The sequence below is a fragment of the Lutjanus erythropterus genome, chromosome 7 (genome assembly GCF_056507025.1).
Source record: "Lutjanus erythropterus isolate fLutEry1 chromosome 7, fLutEry1.hap2, whole genome shotgun sequence".
NCBI lineage: Eukaryota > Metazoa > Chordata > Actinopteri > Lutjaniformes > Lutjanidae > Lutjanus > Lutjanus erythropterus.
The window spans coordinates 19,810,682-19,829,617 of record NC_139323.1 but is presented as its reverse complement, the minus strand read 5'-3'; the positions used below and the strand labels follow the sequence as shown (position 1 = coordinate 19,829,617).

The 18,936-nt window shown below is 39.3% G+C and overlaps 2 protein-coding genes across 2 annotated transcripts in view; one reads left to right on the top strand and one right to left on the bottom strand.

The window, feature by feature from the left end:
- LOC146323935 (disintegrin and metalloproteinase domain-containing protein 10) overlaps positions 1-9,234 on the top strand; it is a 37,957-nt gene extending 28,723 nt beyond the window's left edge. Inside the window, exons 10-15 of the mRNA XM_084723108.1 lie at positions 1,794-1,965; positions 2,082-2,226; positions 2,623-2,806; positions 4,912-5,011; positions 5,311-5,531; positions 8,777-9,234. Of these exons, the coding sequence (XP_084579234.1) occupies positions 1,794-1,965; positions 2,082-2,226; positions 2,623-2,806; positions 4,912-5,011; positions 5,311-5,531; positions 8,777-8,881 (927 nt within the window). The 3' untranslated portion in view covers positions 8,882-9,234. The remainder of the gene's footprint in view (positions 1-1,793; positions 1,966-2,081; positions 2,227-2,622; positions 2,807-4,911; positions 5,012-5,310; positions 5,532-8,776) is intronic.
- A 1,383-nt stretch (positions 9,235-10,617) lies between these two features.
- lpl2a (lipoprotein lipase 2 a) lies at positions 10,618-17,788 on the bottom strand. The gene is made up of 10 exons (XM_084723107.1): positions 17,551-17,788; positions 15,567-15,763; positions 15,045-15,224; positions 14,797-14,908; positions 14,453-14,686; positions 13,722-13,964; positions 13,348-13,468; positions 12,878-13,096; positions 12,029-12,136; positions 10,618-11,937 (listed from the first exon to the last, which is right to left on the bottom strand). The coding sequence occupies exons 1-10, from the start codon at positions 17,642-17,644 to the stop codon at positions 11,916-11,918; spliced, it is 1,530 nt and encodes a 509-aa protein (XP_084579233.1). The 5' UTR covers positions 17,645-17,788; the 3' UTR covers positions 10,618-11,915.
- Between the last annotated feature and the right edge of the window lie 1,148 nt (positions 17,789-18,936).

Below are 18,936 nucleotides of genomic sequence, written 5' to 3'. Positions count from 1 at the left end.
CTGCAAATTCTCACATGGGAGCAGCTGGAACCAGATAATGTTTGGCACTGTAGCTGACTCAAACAATGAATTTGTTTTGTTAACTTGATAATCAATTAATCAACCACTCTAATTGTTCTAGCTGTAATTGGAATGTGTAACTTGTTCAGACAAACACAAATAAGATAATGCACAACCTTAAACTCAATTCAGTAAGTAGAAGCCACAACATCAGATTTGGAGACGACTTGACTGAACTCGTTTTCCCCCGAGACAGAAAAACTTTACACTCCCAACATTTATCATTTTCTTGATGGGTTTATCTCAAAGCTGCATCTAGGTTATGTCTGTCGTGAGAGCTTCTGTAAAACCATGACAGGTGTTCAAGAAATAAACAGGAAGGTCAGGAAATCTGCAAATTGACATTGTACAGCACTGATATTTACCCATGCTTTACTGTTCTTCCTCTTCTTACTCCTTTAATATCACTGTGACTGCAGCAGCACACTGTTGGTGTACACTGGGACTTGTTAGAGGATTTAGTCTAAAGTCTGCAGACTTTTGAGCTGAGATACCACAAACTGGCTGAGGCGAGAGGACCAGAGAAGAAGCATACTTCAAGACTAGGTTGGCTTTATAAGATGTTGCTCAAAATTGTTGACATGGTACCAGTAAACAAGGATCAAAATAGCACTATTCTGCACCAACATATGCTGTTGCATGCAGTTTTGCCAACACCAGAGCTGCAGATATTGTCACTCATGGTGAAGATTGTAAAATTTGCACTCATTATATCCATCAAACTAATTCAGAACAGATGCAGACAAACCCACATCAAAACATGTTCCCTCCACATGGGTCCTTGTTAATTTCAAGTCTTCCCCCCAGCCTCTTAATTCACCAGTGACTTTGACACAGAGAACACAACTTTCAGATAATGTCTCACAAATACATCTCCTGACCAAAGCAGGTGGAGCTCTGTGTCCTGTCCTCGGTGTCTCGCGTGTGGAACACATCATTCCTCTGCAGTTTCATGGCCATCAGATTCCAGGGAAATCTTTTGACTACATGAAGGATACGTTTTTTTCTTCGAAAATACAACAAAGATAACTTTAAAAGTCACAGAAAATCTTGCTTTGGCATGTTCAGGAGGGGTCTGTAATATAACTGATGTTACAGGCATCATTTTCCACTGAAGATAGACCTGCAGTGACCAAACAAATTACTGAAATCAGCAATAAAGCCGCTGCCCTCCCCACATATGTGATTAGGAAGGAAACAAATACTTTCAGCCTGGTTAGATTATTTGTTTTCCTCTGATCTCTCTGTCTGCAGCCTGGAAATGTTTGAAGATACATATCTTAAATTGAAAACAGGCAACATTTTTTAAACAATTTGTCGTTATCAAGCAAAAGTTGATTGCACAATTATAACACCACCCATGTTTTTAAATTGCTTCCCTATAAGCCTCGCTTCTAACGTTACTCCCCACCCCAGCATGATGCTAACCCTTGCTGTAGATACTTGTTAGTGCAAAACAATATGCTAATGTTATGCCCCTGATAAAAGGTGAAATGATCACAAGAGTGACAAGAGTTTAAGTGTTTTACTCAACAAAATCTTTACTCGAATGTGGAAGTTACTCTAAATTGTCCCAGGTGGTGGGTGAAGACAGAAGCAACAGCTCGGCTCTGAGGAAACAGAAAGCCACCTGATATGTCAGTGGCACAAACAATAATTGAAAAGTTGCTTCCATTTTCACCACAAAAAAAACATATAATTTAAAAGTTTCTCTTATTTTGCCCGTCTTCCAGCACGATGAGGGCTCAAATTGCGGGAACCTCGGCTCCGCTGGTGGTAAAGGCAGGTACCTGATGTTCCCTCACGCCACAGATGAGGTGCGTGAAAACAACGATAAGTTCTCACCCTGCAGCATCAAACACATCAGCAAGATACTGAAGCAGAAGAAGGATGACTGCTTTGTGGGTGTGTGTCCAGGCCACATGTTTACACTTTGCATTTAGTCACTGTAAATAATTAGAATTTGTCTTGATTTTCAGTGTATGTGTGTGTTTATCTGTATCTCTGTACTTTTCGGCCAGTCAGTGATCAGCCCATCTGTGGAAACCAGATTGTGGAAGAAGGTGAGGAGTGTGATGTTGGTCACAACGACACAGATCTCTGCTGCTTCAGCGCTAAACAGCCTGTGGGAGTCCAGTGTCACCTCAAGCCCGGTAAAGTCTGCAGGTACTATTCACACAAACATCCACACAGCATCAGAGTGAGCAGAAAAGATTCAAGAATGAAAAATGACGTGTTTTAAGTTCAGGCGTTTCAGGAGAATTAGAATTTAGATAAGAGTGAAGCTGGTTGCATCTGGCAGTTGTGGTGACATTGCAGTAGGTGCTTCACCATCTGTTGCCCGGCAGATATCTGCAGTCTATTGAGTGCACTCTTTTTATTTTGATTGATTTTGGGGTTGAAAGTTATTTCTCGCTTAAATCATTTTTAATTGAAGTCACACACTACATTAATCAAAATTATTTTGTTGGTGTTCTGTCTTTAAGGTGTGTCTTTGTTTTGTCTGTATGCGGCTTCGATGTTTATCTGTCACCCTCACTCTGTGATGTTTTCATCCATCAGTCCGAGTCAGGGCCTGTGCTGTGGTCAGGACTGCGGCTTTAAGTCGGCGGGTCAGACCTGTGATGAGGAGACAGACTGCCAGAGAGAGAGCGTGTGTTCAGGCCTCTCGTCAGTCTGCCCTGAGCCGAACGCCAAGGAAAATCTCACAGTGTGCAGTCAGGGCACGCGTGTCTGTCTGAACGGGGTGAGGCAGCCTTATCCACTACGCCAAAGTGTGACTCAACACAGTTCAATACATTGCCCAATAAGCTAATGAGTGTTGCAAAGCAGGCCCTGAAAAAAAAAAAAAAAACATTATCTACGTTAAATTTATTCCTGACTCTGGACGAATAAGACCTTCTGGATCCTTGAGTCTTATCCCATTATCTTCAACAGCAGATAAATTAAATATTAAAATTTCCTCTTCTTTTTTTTTTTTTAGCACATTTCATTCATGTTGGCTGATTGTGATTATAACATTAATACCTGAAGGTTCCCTCTTCTTAAATTATATTGTTATTCAACAAAACTGAATCAGTGACATGTTCAGAGTTTCCTATTTATATATCAGCTAACATGAAGCTGAATTCAATCTGATGCTTCTCTTATCAAAAAGTGTACTCAAGAACCTTTATAAGTTTGTTTGACAAACACACTGTTACGACACAGCATTACTAAGAAAATATCCGTTAATGCCATAAAGGTTTCATCTTAACTACATTTCCCCCATCATTAAAATGTCCTCTGGGCAATGGATTCCAGCTGTAAGTGTTGCTTCATCATATGTTGTTGTTGAGGACATTACTCTCCAGAGGTGCTAAATGTGTTAACCTCTGATAACCTGGTCCAGGAACATGGAACATAATAACTGGAAAAGACTTGAGGGGGATGTGGGAATGTAATAACCCAAGAAAAGAGATCCAAATATGAAGGTGGGGTTTTAGTTTTAGTGTTCAAATTAACCATAAACTGTTTTAATTGACTCGGACTGTTTCTTTCTCTGAAGGCTAAAATCCTTATAAGAATCAGCAGGAAACAGGAAAACTGACTCATCTCTACAAATAGACAAAGATAAATTTGTGTCCGTTCTTCAAAGCACTTAAAAAAATACAATTTATAAATCCACATGTGGGAAGAAAAACTGCTCACATTATAAAGCACGGGCCAAAGATTAATCTGTCCAGACTGTGTAAATAATAAACTATTTATACAATTTGTCAGCCTTTCAGTGCCATAAACCAGAGTTTGCTTTCATCTATGCCGAATGCATTATGGAGTGTGACAGTGAAATACAAAATAAACAAACACAGATACAATTTTAGAAACAAAGATGGAAAACACGCTTTAATTTGTAAGATATTTTCGTCTTACACAGGTCCAGACTGAAAAGCAGAGCTTCAAGTCTGTTTCACATGTGTGTGGTTACAGGTGTGTTTTTTTGTACCTGCAACCACAAACAAAGGTGAAAAGTTGACAAGGCTTTCAACTCTTTAACTACAAATCATGTGTGTATACATGACAGTTTTAGTGAACATTTTTGAATGCAGGCTGTACATTTGTATATGAGCATCTGCACTCATAAGAATAAGGATGTTTTATTGTGATTGTAGAACGTGTTAAACATGACAGAACAAAGTAAGGTACTCAGGCCCTGGTGTAGAAAATAGCAGTAATAAAAATCAAGAGAAAGCAAATTAAAGGGAAAATTTATCACTTTTTAAGTTCAACACTTTTGGTGTTCAGTCAGTGTTGGTTGTAAATGTAGTCAGCTGAAGCCATAAATTCCTCAGTGCTTCTGTGTTTACTGAGAGGGCTATGCTCTGCTGCTCACAGAGCTGTGGTGGCAGTGCCTTCATGTACCAGGATGCATTGCGTGCAAATGGAAGTTTCTGATGCCCACACCCATGTTGCCGTGTATCATTACCCTAGCCCATAGCGATTATTTCGTTGGCCGAAACACAGCATTATGGGACAAAAACGCTTGTCTAGAACACCCCGTGACCACTCAGAGACAAAGACTAGAATTCCAAGCTAAAAGAGTCTGTAGTTCTTCCTTAACACTAATGACATCACTGTGACAAGCTACAGATAATGCAGGAGGAGAACTCAACCTTTTGTGAACCTTTAGAAGAATTTATGGCTTCAGTTGACTACATTTACCGCCAGCGCTGACCGGACAGCCGCATTCCACTTTAACTTGCTGTTGTTTGGCTACAGTTTTGTCATTTTATCCCTTTAATGTCCCTCAGTTTTCCTGACTATTTCTGATGAAGTCTTCTTCTGAATGGGTGTCTGTGGTTCTCTCTGCAGGTCTGTACTGAGTCTGTGTGTTTGAGACACAACCTGCAGCAGTGTGACTGTCCTGGAGACTCCATGAAGGAGAAATGCCACATGTGCTGCCAGCAGCCTGGTAACCATGTGTCCTTTACTACTGAGGAATGTGTTTACACTTTGTGTCAGCCTGTGTCAGTTTGTCCTGAGGTTACCCTCGTACATCACTGTTTTCTGTTAGACATCTTCAAAACTACAACAACAGATACCATCTGACACTGTGATCTGTCTACATACTTGAGGATGTTGTGGTCATGGATGCTTTGGTGACCTCAGCCTTCAGTATCTGTGTTTCGGTGTCGATACACAGTGGCTTTGAGTAGCTAAACGGCGTGTATTATGGTATATTTTAATTTGATTTCTCTGTGTCATTGGTAGGTAAGCCTGAGACGTGTGCCAGCACCACCTCCTCCGTGCTGTCCCGTCACTTCCAGAGAAAAGCGTTGCCATTGGTCAGTGGGGCTCCATGTTCAGGGAACCAAGGATACTGCGACAAATTCAATGTGTGTCGTCTGCTGGATGCAGACGGCCCCATCGCACGACTGAAAAACTCATTTCTCAATTTGGATGACTTTGGCGACATAGCAGAGTGGATGAAGGTGAAGTTTCCTGTAATCAGTTTGATAAAATATAAGATAAAAAAAACATACAAAATGCTAGACAACAATATAGGTGAAAAACAACAAATATGTAGCAATGTATTATGTGTGAAGTGTGAAGACAGTGTGACTATGTGAAAGGAGATATCAAACAGTTAAGATATTTTGTAAGATTGTAAGATACAGCCTAAGAAGAAATGCACAATATTGGATGTTTGTTTTAGATTTTTTCCACTATTGCAAAGAAGATCAATTGTCTCCTGTAGTGGAATGAATATATTATCCTAACTACTCTTATTAAGATGACCCACTGGCAGATGCAGACTAAAGATGCAATCCTTTCCAAAATGTTCACATTCACTGGGAAAAGTAAGAAAACCTGGCAGGTCTTTTTTCTCGCTGCTGGTTTCTCTTTGTTGTTATCTTTGTCATAATGATCCAGATGACGGCTCTTAAAATGGCCAATTAAATAGCAACTTTGCTATTTTTTTTTGCCAACACTTAAAAAAACCCCTCCACACTGCAGACACATTTGTGTTGCATGTGTTTAATTAAAGTGCCATCTTATCGGCCTGTCATATCAGCAGAATTGTTCATTTAAGCCTTTATCAGTTGATACAGTTATGTGCTGAGATCACTGTACATTTCCCTCATAAGATATAATTAACTGTGTTCAAACAGAACATGAAGGGAATCCAAGATGCAGCCATTGCATACAGTCAGTAGAAAGATGCAATCAGACACAAATATACCTTGGATTGACACAATTTGCCTCTTATATTCGTTTGAGTTGAAAATGTTTCAACTTGAGCGAGGAATTTGTGAATATCACAGGTTTTATTAATCTGCATAAATGTACAGAGAAGAAAGGAGAAAGGAGAGAGAGGGAAGTTACAGAAAGAATCAGACCTCTGGGTGAGTTTTAAGTTTAGTCCATCTGTTGTTTAGTGCATATAAACATGAATGATCCAGCCGTCAAATTTGTTTGACGCAAGGCAAAAATTTAAATAGCGTATGAAATGTTGAATTCATTAGAAATAAAATGGTTATTCGATTTAATTCACTCAGGGGTTTGCTGCTACAGCCTTAATGTTGTCTGCTATGACCAGTAACTCAGTAATTACTAATGTAATCTAGTAATAGTTGCATTTAGCCACAGTGGCTGCTGTTTGAAAAGCGCTCTGCAGTGTTTTTGGCCAGTAGTGGCTCTCATCACTGTTTTGATGAGCTGGCTGTACAGTTGCTGGTGATAATGTGCCTAAAATGGAGCAATGCCAAAAATGCATTCTACATGTTTGTTAAGCCTACAGGATATACAATGTGAATGTAAACACATCTGTGTTTGTTTAGAGTGAAAGCTCCACTGTGTACAATCAGTGTTTCAGCTGACAAACCCCTTTAGAAGCCTAATCCTTAAGTTCAACATTTACTACTTATTCGAAAGTACAGTCTAATTCCCAATATTATCATATAATACAGTGCTTTAGTATGATTGGTGTTTTGATCAGATTATAATGTAATTTTACAGATGTAGCATTGAAGTGACCACTCAGATCCTCATGCATTAAGTTCATAAATTTGGACCCCAAGCTGCTCCACTGACTCAAATGAGCTGACCAGTCGTTTTCTTGCCATCAGCTCATGTGGATAAAAATGATTATTTATCTCCTGCCGTGGCTGAAGACGTCATGTTTGTTAAGATGCAGCAGATGTTGATCTGAGGTTTCATCGTTAGCTCGGCTCAGTGTGTTTGTTAAACTTCCTGCCTTGATGTTCAGCTGCCTTCGATGTTTCAGCTTCTTTTGAGGTTCAGTTTCTCCTGACAGCATGGAGAATCAGGAATTCCCATTTGGCTTGATGAGCACCCCATTGATCAGCCATCCACTTCACTGGAGACAGAAATGGCCCCACACTTCAGAAACCAGGGTGCTGGTTTACTGTGCTGCTGACTCATTCTCTATAATGTGCAGAGCTGCAAAGTAATAACCTGTTCTGGTTGGAGATCATACGTTCAATCAAGAATATGATAACAAATACATGACATCAATATATTTATTCTGCCTGCAAGGGTTAGCTGGATTTTATGAGTTCAGTTCAGTCTCACAGCAGACTAAACTGCATTAAAAAAGGTAGAAAAACAGTGAAATCAGTGCACGAGACACTATGCATCAATAAAATATAATCAATATATCAATAATGCTTAGGTCATGACATTTTCAATTACTGCTGCAACTATTAGTCAATTGATCAAGTAGCTGATCCAGACAAAACTTACCTGAGATGACAGTGATAATTGTTTCAGTCACTTTTCAAAATCCCCAAAACTTATTAGGATTTGTTTGTTTTGTTTCATTGTAAATTTCAATATGTGTAGGTTTTGCACTGTTAAGCAGATAAAAAAATGACAAATGAAGATGTTGCATTGGACTCTGAGAAACTGTGATGGACATTTTTACGTGGAAAAAATATAACATTTTTAGTTGTGACCTTATTTCAGCTAATTGAACTCAGTATTTAATTAGTTACACATTTTGTCATTAATGTTGTCCCTTGTTGTCATGTTCTTTTCATTCCTGAAAACTGCTGAAACTGTGATTAAGCTAAGTGTAATTTTTTTTTAATTAGCCTGTTTGCGATATAATGCCGACCCAGTTTTGAATGGTCATATTTCTTGACGACGCTTCTGCAGCCGCACTGCACTCGTGCAAAAAAAAGCTGCAAGATAATGAGGAAGCTGATGTTTTCATTTTACAGGAGTTGAACTTCGGTGCAGAATATTTCTCTGATGAGCAGGGCTGGGTATCGTTTAAAATACTACTACCATTAAAGTGATACTGATACCAATGGTGCATTTCATTCAGTACCTTTTTTTTCTGAAGGTTTTTCTTTAAGAAGAAAGCTTGCAGTGATTGGCTGTGAGCAAAACCATATAAATACTTTTTTTTCTAAATCTGGGTGCCAAAAGTATTGAATGAATGAATGAATGAATGAATGAATGAATGAATGAATGAATGAATGAATGAAGATATCTTTTGAATGGAGAAGTATTGATACTACTTGGTACTGTGTTATTGCAATCCGTGTCTTAAAGGCGCTGAGAAGCTTAACCCAGCCCTGCTGATTATCATGACAAAGGCCTGATCCAAACAGTCAGCAGCAATCCAAACTCACATTGCATTCTCTGAGCTTATCAGAGATCATATTCAAATGTAAATTCATGCGGTGTTTGTATTTATTTTCTGCAGGCTCATTGGTGGGCCATCCTGCTGGCCATCCTGACTCTGTCTGGAGTGATGGGCTGTACCGTCTGCCTCTGCGGCCGTAAACTGGACACCAGTGACTTGGACTGACCTCTGACATTTGATACCTGTCACCTCTGGGAATACAAGTGCATCGTGATGACGCACAAATCAATTGAGATTCATTTATCTAAGTCACATTAAAGAGATTCTTTCGGTCAGCTTTGTTCCACATCTCAAACAGTGTTTGATGTGCTGGTGACATGTGACACTCTCACCTGCTCGACACTGTTGTTTGTTAACTGATATCTTTGTACGTCATTATGCATCTGCCATTTCTTTTTTCGTGTGTGACTTTGCGTTCACGTTTCAACGAGCGATGAGGGCTTCCTGTGATGCATGTGTTGTGGAAAACGCTGCTGTTGCTGCCAACTGTCCAGTCAGTCAACCTCCTCAGAGGCCACATACCATCAAACAGCAATGGCGACTTAAAGCCATGTGTCCCTGCAAAGACTCATGAGACTCTCCCTTATTTTGCCCTGTGCTGTCCTTGTTGTTGTGTTTGAACTTGAGTGCTGCTTTCAGCTTTGATGATCGTCCACCTTTCCATCACAGGAAGACTGGTGGTCCTCTTGCCTTTGGCCTGAAACATGTTTACAAAGAAAAGTTGTTGATGTTTAAGTTAATAAAGTGACAGTAAAGATGCTTCCACTGTTTATGATGTAACAACTTTGTACATTAAGGGTACTTTTACACCTGAAAGTTTGAACCAACTAACTAAGGTTCATACTTTTTGTTAGAACCATCATGATACAGTCATCTGTTACTGGTTAACCTGTTTACCTGTGGAATTTTCCAAACAGGTGTTTTCTGAACATTCCACAACTTTCTCAGTCTCCTCCAACTTTTTTGGAACATGGAGCAGGTATCAGATTCAGAAACAAAGTCAGTTTGAACATTACTATTTTGTCTTTGTACTGCATTCATTTGAACAAACAGTACATGTAGGTCGAAAAGGATTTATGTTTTTTATGTACATTTTACACAACGCCCGAACTTTTTTGGACAGCAATTGTTATTTCACAATTTCTATTTATACTTTTTGTAATTTAACATTTTACATTTAAAAATGTTGTGCATGACTGTATAGCCGTTCCACCAAAGAGAGATTTCTTCTTTAAAATTCTCAAATGATTTAATTGCTGAGGTCCAAAGAGGTAAAATTATGAAAAAAATATTTAATTAAAATGGTAAAGATTATTTCTGCTGCCATTAATCATCTTATGACCCCTCAGATTTATCTTGTGATCCTTTAGAAGGTAGGAACCACTGGACTTAACTACCTAACTATATGTAAAGTAGTTAAAACTGCTTTTGATACCTCAAGTACATTTTTACCAACAATACTGCTGTATTTTGACGTAGATAAGATTTTGATTTCAGAAGTTTAACTTTTAATGGGAAATTGTCAGATTGTTGTATTGGCACTTTTACTTTTTAGCCTTCCACCACTAAGAATTTACATGTCATGACTAAAAGGTGATCAATCTAAAGTCTATCTGTTGGGTCACCTCGACACAGTCAACCAAAAACAACGGCATCACAACTACAAGGACCTGAAGAAATCACAGAGTTTATTTTGTGTAATTTAACAAATCTGACCACTTTTATATCAAAAACAGATTTGAGAGTTTAAATATTTAAAAAATGTTTGGAAACACAAACACATTTTGTGCTGATAATGAATAAAAAAAAAAGGATAAACAACCTTGAGCTGGTAAATGTGAGCGATAATGACTGAACATATTTATAAAAGAGTAAATAAATGTCAGGCTCAGGATGACCTCTCAGATGTCAGTTTTGGTTTATTAAAGAATTTATACAGTGAATATTTACAGATATGTACAAAAGATCATAGAAATCCAGAGGTAAAAATATACAACTAACAGTGCTCCATACTACAAAATCTATCTACTCTTTTTGGTATTTACAGAACTATACAAGTAACTTGGTTGAGCAATCTCTTCCCCTGTTTTCAGTGCAAAAGTAAAACATTTCCACATTTTTAAAGCAGAAATGAAGTCACAATGATTACAGTACCGATCTCTAAAGAGCTGAGGTTGAGACATTGCTCTCAGAACTGGAAATGTAATTATGAAGAAAAGAGCATTAGTCAAGATTTGAAAAGTGACATGCAGAGAAAAAAAAAAGTACAGACAACACAAAAAAATGATAAAATTGATATTAACGGTGCTTTCTTCCTCTCACTGAGCATCTCGTACCTCACTGAATTTAACAGAACCATGTTTGACAAAATGTTTTCTTTGAGGTAACAGCTTCAGAGTAACATCTTGTAGATGCTGAAGCAGTAAAAAAGTGTTTTAAACAACTTTTGCATCTTCAGATGTCTCAGTAAAAGCTCATAAAATAACAACAATAAAGCACACTGAGGTGAAAAACAGCAGCAAAGCGCTGTGTTAAGACAATTTGCAACAGCTTACTTCTGGAGACTGTTTAAAGTAAGGCACACTGATACAGGTCCTACAGTCACATACAGTGCTGAGAGCCACAGTGGTGAATGCTCTGTTGGGTTATGCATTAATTAGATAATACATAAAGGTAAATAACGTATAACCTATTGCATAAAACACCTTAACAAGTTCATCTTAATGGTTATTTTTCCCTCTTTTTGAGAAGTGGTAACAGACTGCAGATGTCCACGCACACCAAGAGGACATTATTCTTCACAGTGACTGCTTTAAATATAAAATTCAGCTTGAGGTATTTTACACAGTGGGAGATCAGTACATCCAGAAGTATTAAGGTAAATGCAGTCAGTCGAATCTCTCAGTATGTGAGGCTCTGAAGTGACTTCTCTTTGCACCAAAGATGGCAGCATTCACTTTTTTTTTTACAACAATGAAGTTACAATTACGTCATAAAAACAGCTCTTTACAAAATATTTTACAGTATTCACAGACGTATTGTTTTAAATAACAAACATGCTTTTGTGGATATATACAAAAGATGGAGAGTTTTGTATAATTTTGAGAAATAAAAATAAGTTACAGGCACATAAATTATTGACTAAGTGCTGAAATGGACAGTGGGGCGTCCAACAGTGGAGTCTTTTCTTCGAGATCCATCAGTGGCTCTCCAGAGTTACTCTACAGTCAAAGAGGAAGAAGTTTCTTGTTATTTATCAGCTTTAACAGTCATGTTAAAAGTAACTGGGAAATCTGGCAGAGGCTAACTTACCTTCTTGGGGTTCGTTTTGAGTTTGTCCTCCACGCGTCCTTACATTTAACAAACGTGACCTCTTGTGTTAAGTTCTGAGTTTCAGGGTCTTTCACACAGAACACCATCCTGAAAAAGAAATTCATTAAACACTTTCAGTATGAACACTTAAGGAGCGTCACCAGTGGCAACGGATTATAAGCGTCACTTTATTTGAAGGGTGTTCTGACATCGTGAGCATCGAGCCGAGTCTGGCCAAACTGTAGATACCAGACACTTTCTTTGCAGCCGAAAACAGCGTCTGAGACGGCTAACTGAGCTAACTAGCTAACACCAGCTACACCAGCCTTATAACATTTAATGACATCTTTATGACAAGTCCAAAATGTACCACTTTACTTGAGGTCAAGGAAAATAGTCATGATGCACTTATAATGGTCTCATGACAGCCAGCGACGAAACTGACCACATATGACAGTTTAATGTAGTGTTAAAACATGAAGCTAAACAGTTTATTTTAGTTTGATAATGTCAAGTTCTTATGACAAGGACATAAACAGGTTATACTGTCATGGTTAATGTCAAGTTGTCATAAGAAAGACATCTCAAATAATGTAAACTTTGCATTAAAAGTTACATACATTAATGGAATGGCACAGTCATAAACATTCATTAAAAAAAATCATGACATGTTATGACAGTGTAATGACAGTCCACAGCCCTTCAGTCCACCCCTTCAAATAAATAGTTGCCAAGTTTGTCTTATTACTTATTCTACTGGCACTACTACAGCGAGAGGATGCTAAAAAAGTGTGTTTTATGTCAAATTCCCAATATTTTAAGTCTTAGTCTTAGTACAGAACTACTTACTTTTGTTGGGTCTCGCCAGCTCGGATGCGGATTTTGTGAACCTCCATGTTGGCGCTGTCGGAGTCACCGGACCACCAAGAAGAAACCATCTTCAACATGTTGGACGATGACCAACCGTTTGTCTCCTCCCATTTAAACTTCAACATCAGGAGATCTCCGATATCTTTCTCCGTCACCAGCAGGAATGAATGTGTTTTATTTGTCGCAATTTTCTCTTTTCTGCCCAAAACAAATAGAGAAAAAAAGCGTTAATGTTTTACTTGCAGCCAGTGGGAGTATTTTATTAAGTTTAGCCTTGTAAACGCTGCACCATAAACCACGAAATAACCACACAAAACTTTGCTGCTTGCAGTTACATCATGCTGTTTCCTTTAACTACCATATGACTGTTACAAAACAACTCTGATTATTTGAAAGACCCAAGTCACCGAGCTATAATTGTGTTTTTATGAAGGATTTGAGTCACTCACAGTTTAAGCTCCAGGTTTTCAGCCTCCCCTTTTGTTCCGTACAGCGAGACAGTGAGTGACGGCTCCATCTCTGAACGGTTAACTTTACTGCTGAAGTGGATCTTCAGCTGATAGTGGTAAACTGTAAGAAAGAGCAACAACTGAGCATCATATAGAAAAATTTAAAACATGCATGTGCGACAGTGTAATTAAACTGTTGCAACTTAGATTTAGTCAGTTTAGCTGCAAGTGGTCAGACTTTTGACGTCAAAAACACCAGAAATCGAAACACTATAGAGCTGAAAAAGTCTTGGACTTTGTTTTTGCAATATTATTCTTTCACCTGACTCTGGGTAAGCTGGAAAAGAGTGCAACCTCTCACATTGTGCACTGACCTCTGAAAGGCATGGAGGCCCGTGTCTTGGTGTACATCTGAACATTGCGTGCCTTGCGGACCTTGCTGATGTCGTAGCCCACCGTGTTGCAGCGGCTTTTTCGGCAGCTGAGGCACACGCCACGGTTAAACATGTCGCTGCTGCCGCACCTGTAGGCCTTGGCAGCTTCCTGCTCGTTCAGCAGAGAGTCGATGAACAGGTGGACAGAGCGCTCGTGTTCACACTTCACTGCATCAGTGATCGCTGAGGAGGGAGGCAGGGATACTTAATAAAGCACATACACGATTTCCATTCCTTTCCTGCCCACATTCAGGATACATTTACTTTACAACCTGCTCAGCCAGACTGATACTGTATCTGACCTTTCCTCAGACATGTTTGAGGCCCTCTGTTTTTTCAGAGTGCTGTGAATGGGGTCATTGTGCAACAGACAGTAATGATGTTCGCTGCTAAGACAGAATAACAAGCAGAAAGTACCTCGAGTGTTAGTACTCTGTGTATGTCTAATAATGACCATACATACAATAATTTTAGTTATAGAAAATCATCCATAAAGTTGTCTTAAGTATCTCAGAGAATTTTTTAATTTTAATTCAAGCAACAAACTGTTTGTATTATAATTATAGAAGAAGGATGATGAGAAAAGTTACACTCAGTCATAGTCGTGACTGAATAGCAGAGTAAAAGTTTAAGCTTTTACATTTTACAATTGTATTATAAGTTGTTCTCACCAAATATTCCAAAGTTAGCGATCTTCTCCAGAGCCCCCCTGAGGTTGCAGCCTGGCTGGAAGCTGCCTCCGTTGGGGTAAATGTCTACATGGCCGATAGGCTGCTGAATCCCAATGCTGAGACCCAGAGAGCCCCGTGTGAAGGTGTGAAGGACGTCCACAAAGTGAGCGTCGTCAGGGGAGAGACGCCTGTGAGCGTGCATCCCCTCGAAGTCAGGACCAGCTGGGTCCAGACCTGCAGTGAGAAAGAGACAGGCAGTGAAAACAATGGATCGACTCACCACGTTGAATTGCAAGGTTGTGAGATGCGTTATCAGATATTATGTGTCAAAATGTTTTGTTTACCAGTTATTCTTCCAACTTTATTTGTTGCATGGCTTCCAGCAAATCCTGCCACATGAGCCCCGAGGCTGTAGCCAATCAGGTGGAGGTTCTCGAGAGGCATGTTGGTGGTTTCCTTTAAAGTACATCAGTGAAGAGTAAGGAAATCAGTGAGACAACAAACGTAGTGAAAACCTGTTTCCATGAAGGATAGTGACATGGAGGGTGTAACATTTTGGAAATGAAATTTGCGACCCGTTGTTCCTACTGACCTCGATCCAGTCGATGAAGCGAGCGATCTCCTGTCCCACTGCTTTTGTGTTCTGAGCCGCCACCACATAGTGGTTCTGTGCCGAGGTGAGCCAGTCCACCACGATGACGTTGGCCGTCTGCTCCCTCTTGTACAACGCTGATACCAGCTTAGCAACCCAACTTTCAAACATACCACTTAGCTGTTGAAAGGACAAGTCAAAACATTTCACTTACAACACAACAAGGACGTAAGTGCAAATGAAACTGGCATTCATTAAAATTCAAGCTGCATGGGCATGTTTTAGAATCAGAGCTTCCTCCAGTCCAGTTCATTGTTATAGCGTGTTCTTTGGTAAAAATGCCAACACGCTGGTGTCAGAAAAGCTAGTTACGTGAATGTGGTAAAACTTAATGGTACCAGAATTTGGTGATACACTACCAGAGGCATTTCTTTCTAAACCAAAGCAGTATCAACTGAAAAAAGCCTGTGGGCGTATGTAAGAGAAGGGCAGGTCACAACGTGCCGAAGCATCTCTGCTCACCGTCCATCCGTGGATGACTAGGAAGGTTTTAGAGGTGCTGTTGAAGGTGCAGGATGCCAGGGAGTCAGGTTTGCCAGGAATTATGTAGCACAGGTCGTCATCGGGATGAGATGGTTTCCGGAGAGAGAATTTGGCAATAGTTTGATTGGCGTCATCCTTCTGGTCGAACAAGTCTTTCAAAGGGTCGAGGAAATTACCTAAGGGAGAGGAAAGTTAACAAATTAGCTGTATGGGTTTGTTTGTTTTTTTTATCTTAAACAGATATTAAAGTTCCCATTAAGTCAAAACTGATGTTTAAGTGTTTTTATCTCATATTTATTGTGCTATACGTCACCTACACACCAGTATCTGGCACAACTGACAAAAAAGTTGTTTTGTAGATATTCACCGGTATTTAATTACTAGATATTTCTCAGTTTGTCTTTTCCTGGAAAACAATTATAAGCAATTAATGAATCATCCAGGGCCCCGTTTTTGTATTTTAAGGTCTCCCTTAGGTTACGGGCTGTTACCCTGAGTTGGGACAACCTTAACCCTCAATGAATGTGAGTCCAATGCAACGCTTTCTCACTCATGACGCAGCGGAGCATGAAGAGAAAATACATCTGTTCATTGGAGCAGACTGGAAGAGTCAGCTAATAGGACTGCTTTACCTATTAGCACTATTAGCTACTATGAACCTCAATCAATCAGTGTCTTTGACAAGTCCCTCCCTAGCTGTCTGCTTTACAGGACACACATTAGCAGTTAGCAGCACTCTGCTAGCCACTTGATGGGTACTTTTAAGGAGCAGTGTGTAGAATTTAGTAACATCTGGCAGTAAGCTTGCAAACACTTCATGTCACTCTCCCCCTCCAAGCATGTAGGAGAACCTATGATGTCCACAAATCGTGAAACACCATATCTAGAGCCAGTGTTTAGTTTGTCTGGTCTGGGCGGCAATAGAAACATGGCAGTGCAACATGGCAGCCCCCATGGAAGAGGACCTTCCACCTTCTGCAGATATGAATGGCTCATTGTAAGGTGACAAAAACACAACAATTATTGTTTTTAGGTGATTATACACTGATGAGAACCTATTCATGAACATTATATCCCATCTGCCAGTAAAACTCTGTCAATTTTACACACTAGACCTTTAAGAAGACATGCTTCTGTCTTGCTGGCGTTTTTGTCAGACGTGTAAATCTGATCTAATGTTCTGGCTTGGCGGTCCGAGATGCCTGATTAGCTAACTGAGTGACTGGTTCCAATAAGGACCGGCCCCTTGGGGCCTCTCAGTAAATAAGCCTCCACCTTAGACAAGATCAGTCCTCGGGGGTTACAGGGGTTCACTTGGTCAGACTGAGCTCCATAGAAACCACGGTGAGTTTTTTTTCCCCCAGCTTTGTTCCTGCCATCTCACCGACTATAATCTAAAGTTTCAGTGGTCCTGACACGGTCAGCTGACTCAACCCAACTGGGGGTTGTGCTGGTTTTCAGGGTGGGGAGGTGGACGCAGGACCCTCACAGACATTTACGAGGCTTGCATTGCAAATGTTTAGGAGACATACTGTAAACATAAATGAGCATACATGCAAGTTGATAACTCATTACATGTTGAAATCATGTAGTACCCTGAATGTTTTCACCAGTTTGCTGCTTTCATGGGCAGTGAGAGTCAGAAACAAACATCTCTCACAGCCAGTAGTAGTTAGTACTTGTTGGGTATTCGCCAAAAAACACAATGACCAGCTTAGTCATAGACACGTGATACATAGTATCTGATAGAGACGTTAATGTTATTATCAGAGTTCAAACTACACACACACCCGGTTCACACGCAAATACTGCGAGTAAATTAAACTCACATTTCCTTCATACGAGACTTTTCCTCCGCGACTATCTGCACGGTTATACTTGCTCAAATGCTCCAGTTATGCACAAAAGTGTGTGTTGATGTGTGTGAGAGCGAATGTGGATAAAGTTCAAACTGGAAACTCACCAAAAATAGAATCGGCGAGCTCTTCCTCCAGGCACGTCACATACTGCACATTCAACACCAGAAAGTACAGAAACACAACTTTCCACGCTTTCATTTCTTTGACAGCTTCTTCCTTTACGAGAAAATGTCTTCAACGATGAATTAAATCAGTCGGATCTCCCAGCAGAAGAGTGAATATATTCCTTCTCAGAGGGACTTGAGTGCGTCCTGTTGCGCGCAGCGGAGCGCTGATATCTGAGCCACCTTGAACTGTCCGCGTCTTAAATAGACCCTCTGACAGGCCATTGGCTGCTGGACCCCGGGCGGGGAATGGAAAAATATGTGTTAAAGTAAATCATTAGACTGCTTTATGAGGACACTTATTAACACTGTTGGCATTGTAGCTTCTCATTAAAGCATTATAATACACTATTAATGTTTCTCACTTTACTAAATGTTTGTTTCCACGCCCGACACGAGGAATGAATTACATGCAATTTGGGTTTAACTGCTTTTCCTGTTTACTTAATTGATTAATTTATTGATTGAGTGATTACTCCAGCAGCTCTGGAACTTCCAGTTGATTAATCGGTTTAATTGTAAAGTAACTGCGTTTTCAACTAGTAAATTAAGCCAGTTTACAACAACAAACTGCACACAGGTCTGCATGTTTCTTCAATACTGAAAGTAACCTTCGAAGAAAACAATAAAATTTAAGTTATATAATAAATTTCAAACAAAGTTATACAAAAATGTGGGCAAATGAGAAAATTAAAAACGTTAAAAACAAAGCAAAAAAGACAAGTTTCCAGGGTTGCAAGTTTTCTTTCCTTTTATTTATCACCTTTACTGTATCAGATAAAATTCATTATATTTATTTTTAGTATGTTAATGTTTTTTATTTATTTTTGATCAGTTATTTTTTATTCTTATTCTTTTTTCTATTATTTATTTATTTTTTTTTTTCATTTTCATCATTTACCAAACATACTCAAACAGCAGTGTACAGACATAATAAGGATAACATAAAATAATAGTAAGAGCAAATAAAGTGAAATAAAACATAAAATGATTTGTAATATATATTTTTTTAAAAGTTCCAGCTATAATCACTGATGAACTCTGAGACTTCTGGTTGAATCTGCTGTCAGTATTTTCAGTAATTTCGTGTGATGCAGGCTGCAGAAGGAGCAGGTCTTGTTTCAGCAGACAACAAACTAATAATATTGGTTACTGGTTAACCTATTGTCTCTCATGAGGGACCTCTTCAGGATATTTTGGGGCCCTTTTCACTGACCTGCTTTTACCAGAGCAGATAAGAGACAGGAGCTACAGAAGAAAGTGATTTTTAGTGTTCTGAAAGTTAGCTGAAAGCAAATTATCAGCCTCTAACTCTCTGTCATTCTA

Excerpts from the sequence above, each read along its gene's own strand:
- lpl2a (XM_084723107.1), bottom strand. The coding sequence starts at position 17,644 with ATGAAAGCGTGGAAAGTTGTGTTTCTGTACTTTCTGGTGTTGAATGTG. Across the intron at positions 15,764-17,550 it reads GCTCGCCGATTCTATTTTTG|GTAATTTCCTCGACCCTTTG; the intron begins GTGAGTTTCCAG and ends CCTCTCCCTTAG. Across the intron at positions 13,097-13,347 it reads GAAAACCTGGAGCTTAAACT|AAAAGAGAAAATTGCGACAA; the intron begins GTGAGTGACTCA and ends TGTTTTGGGCAG.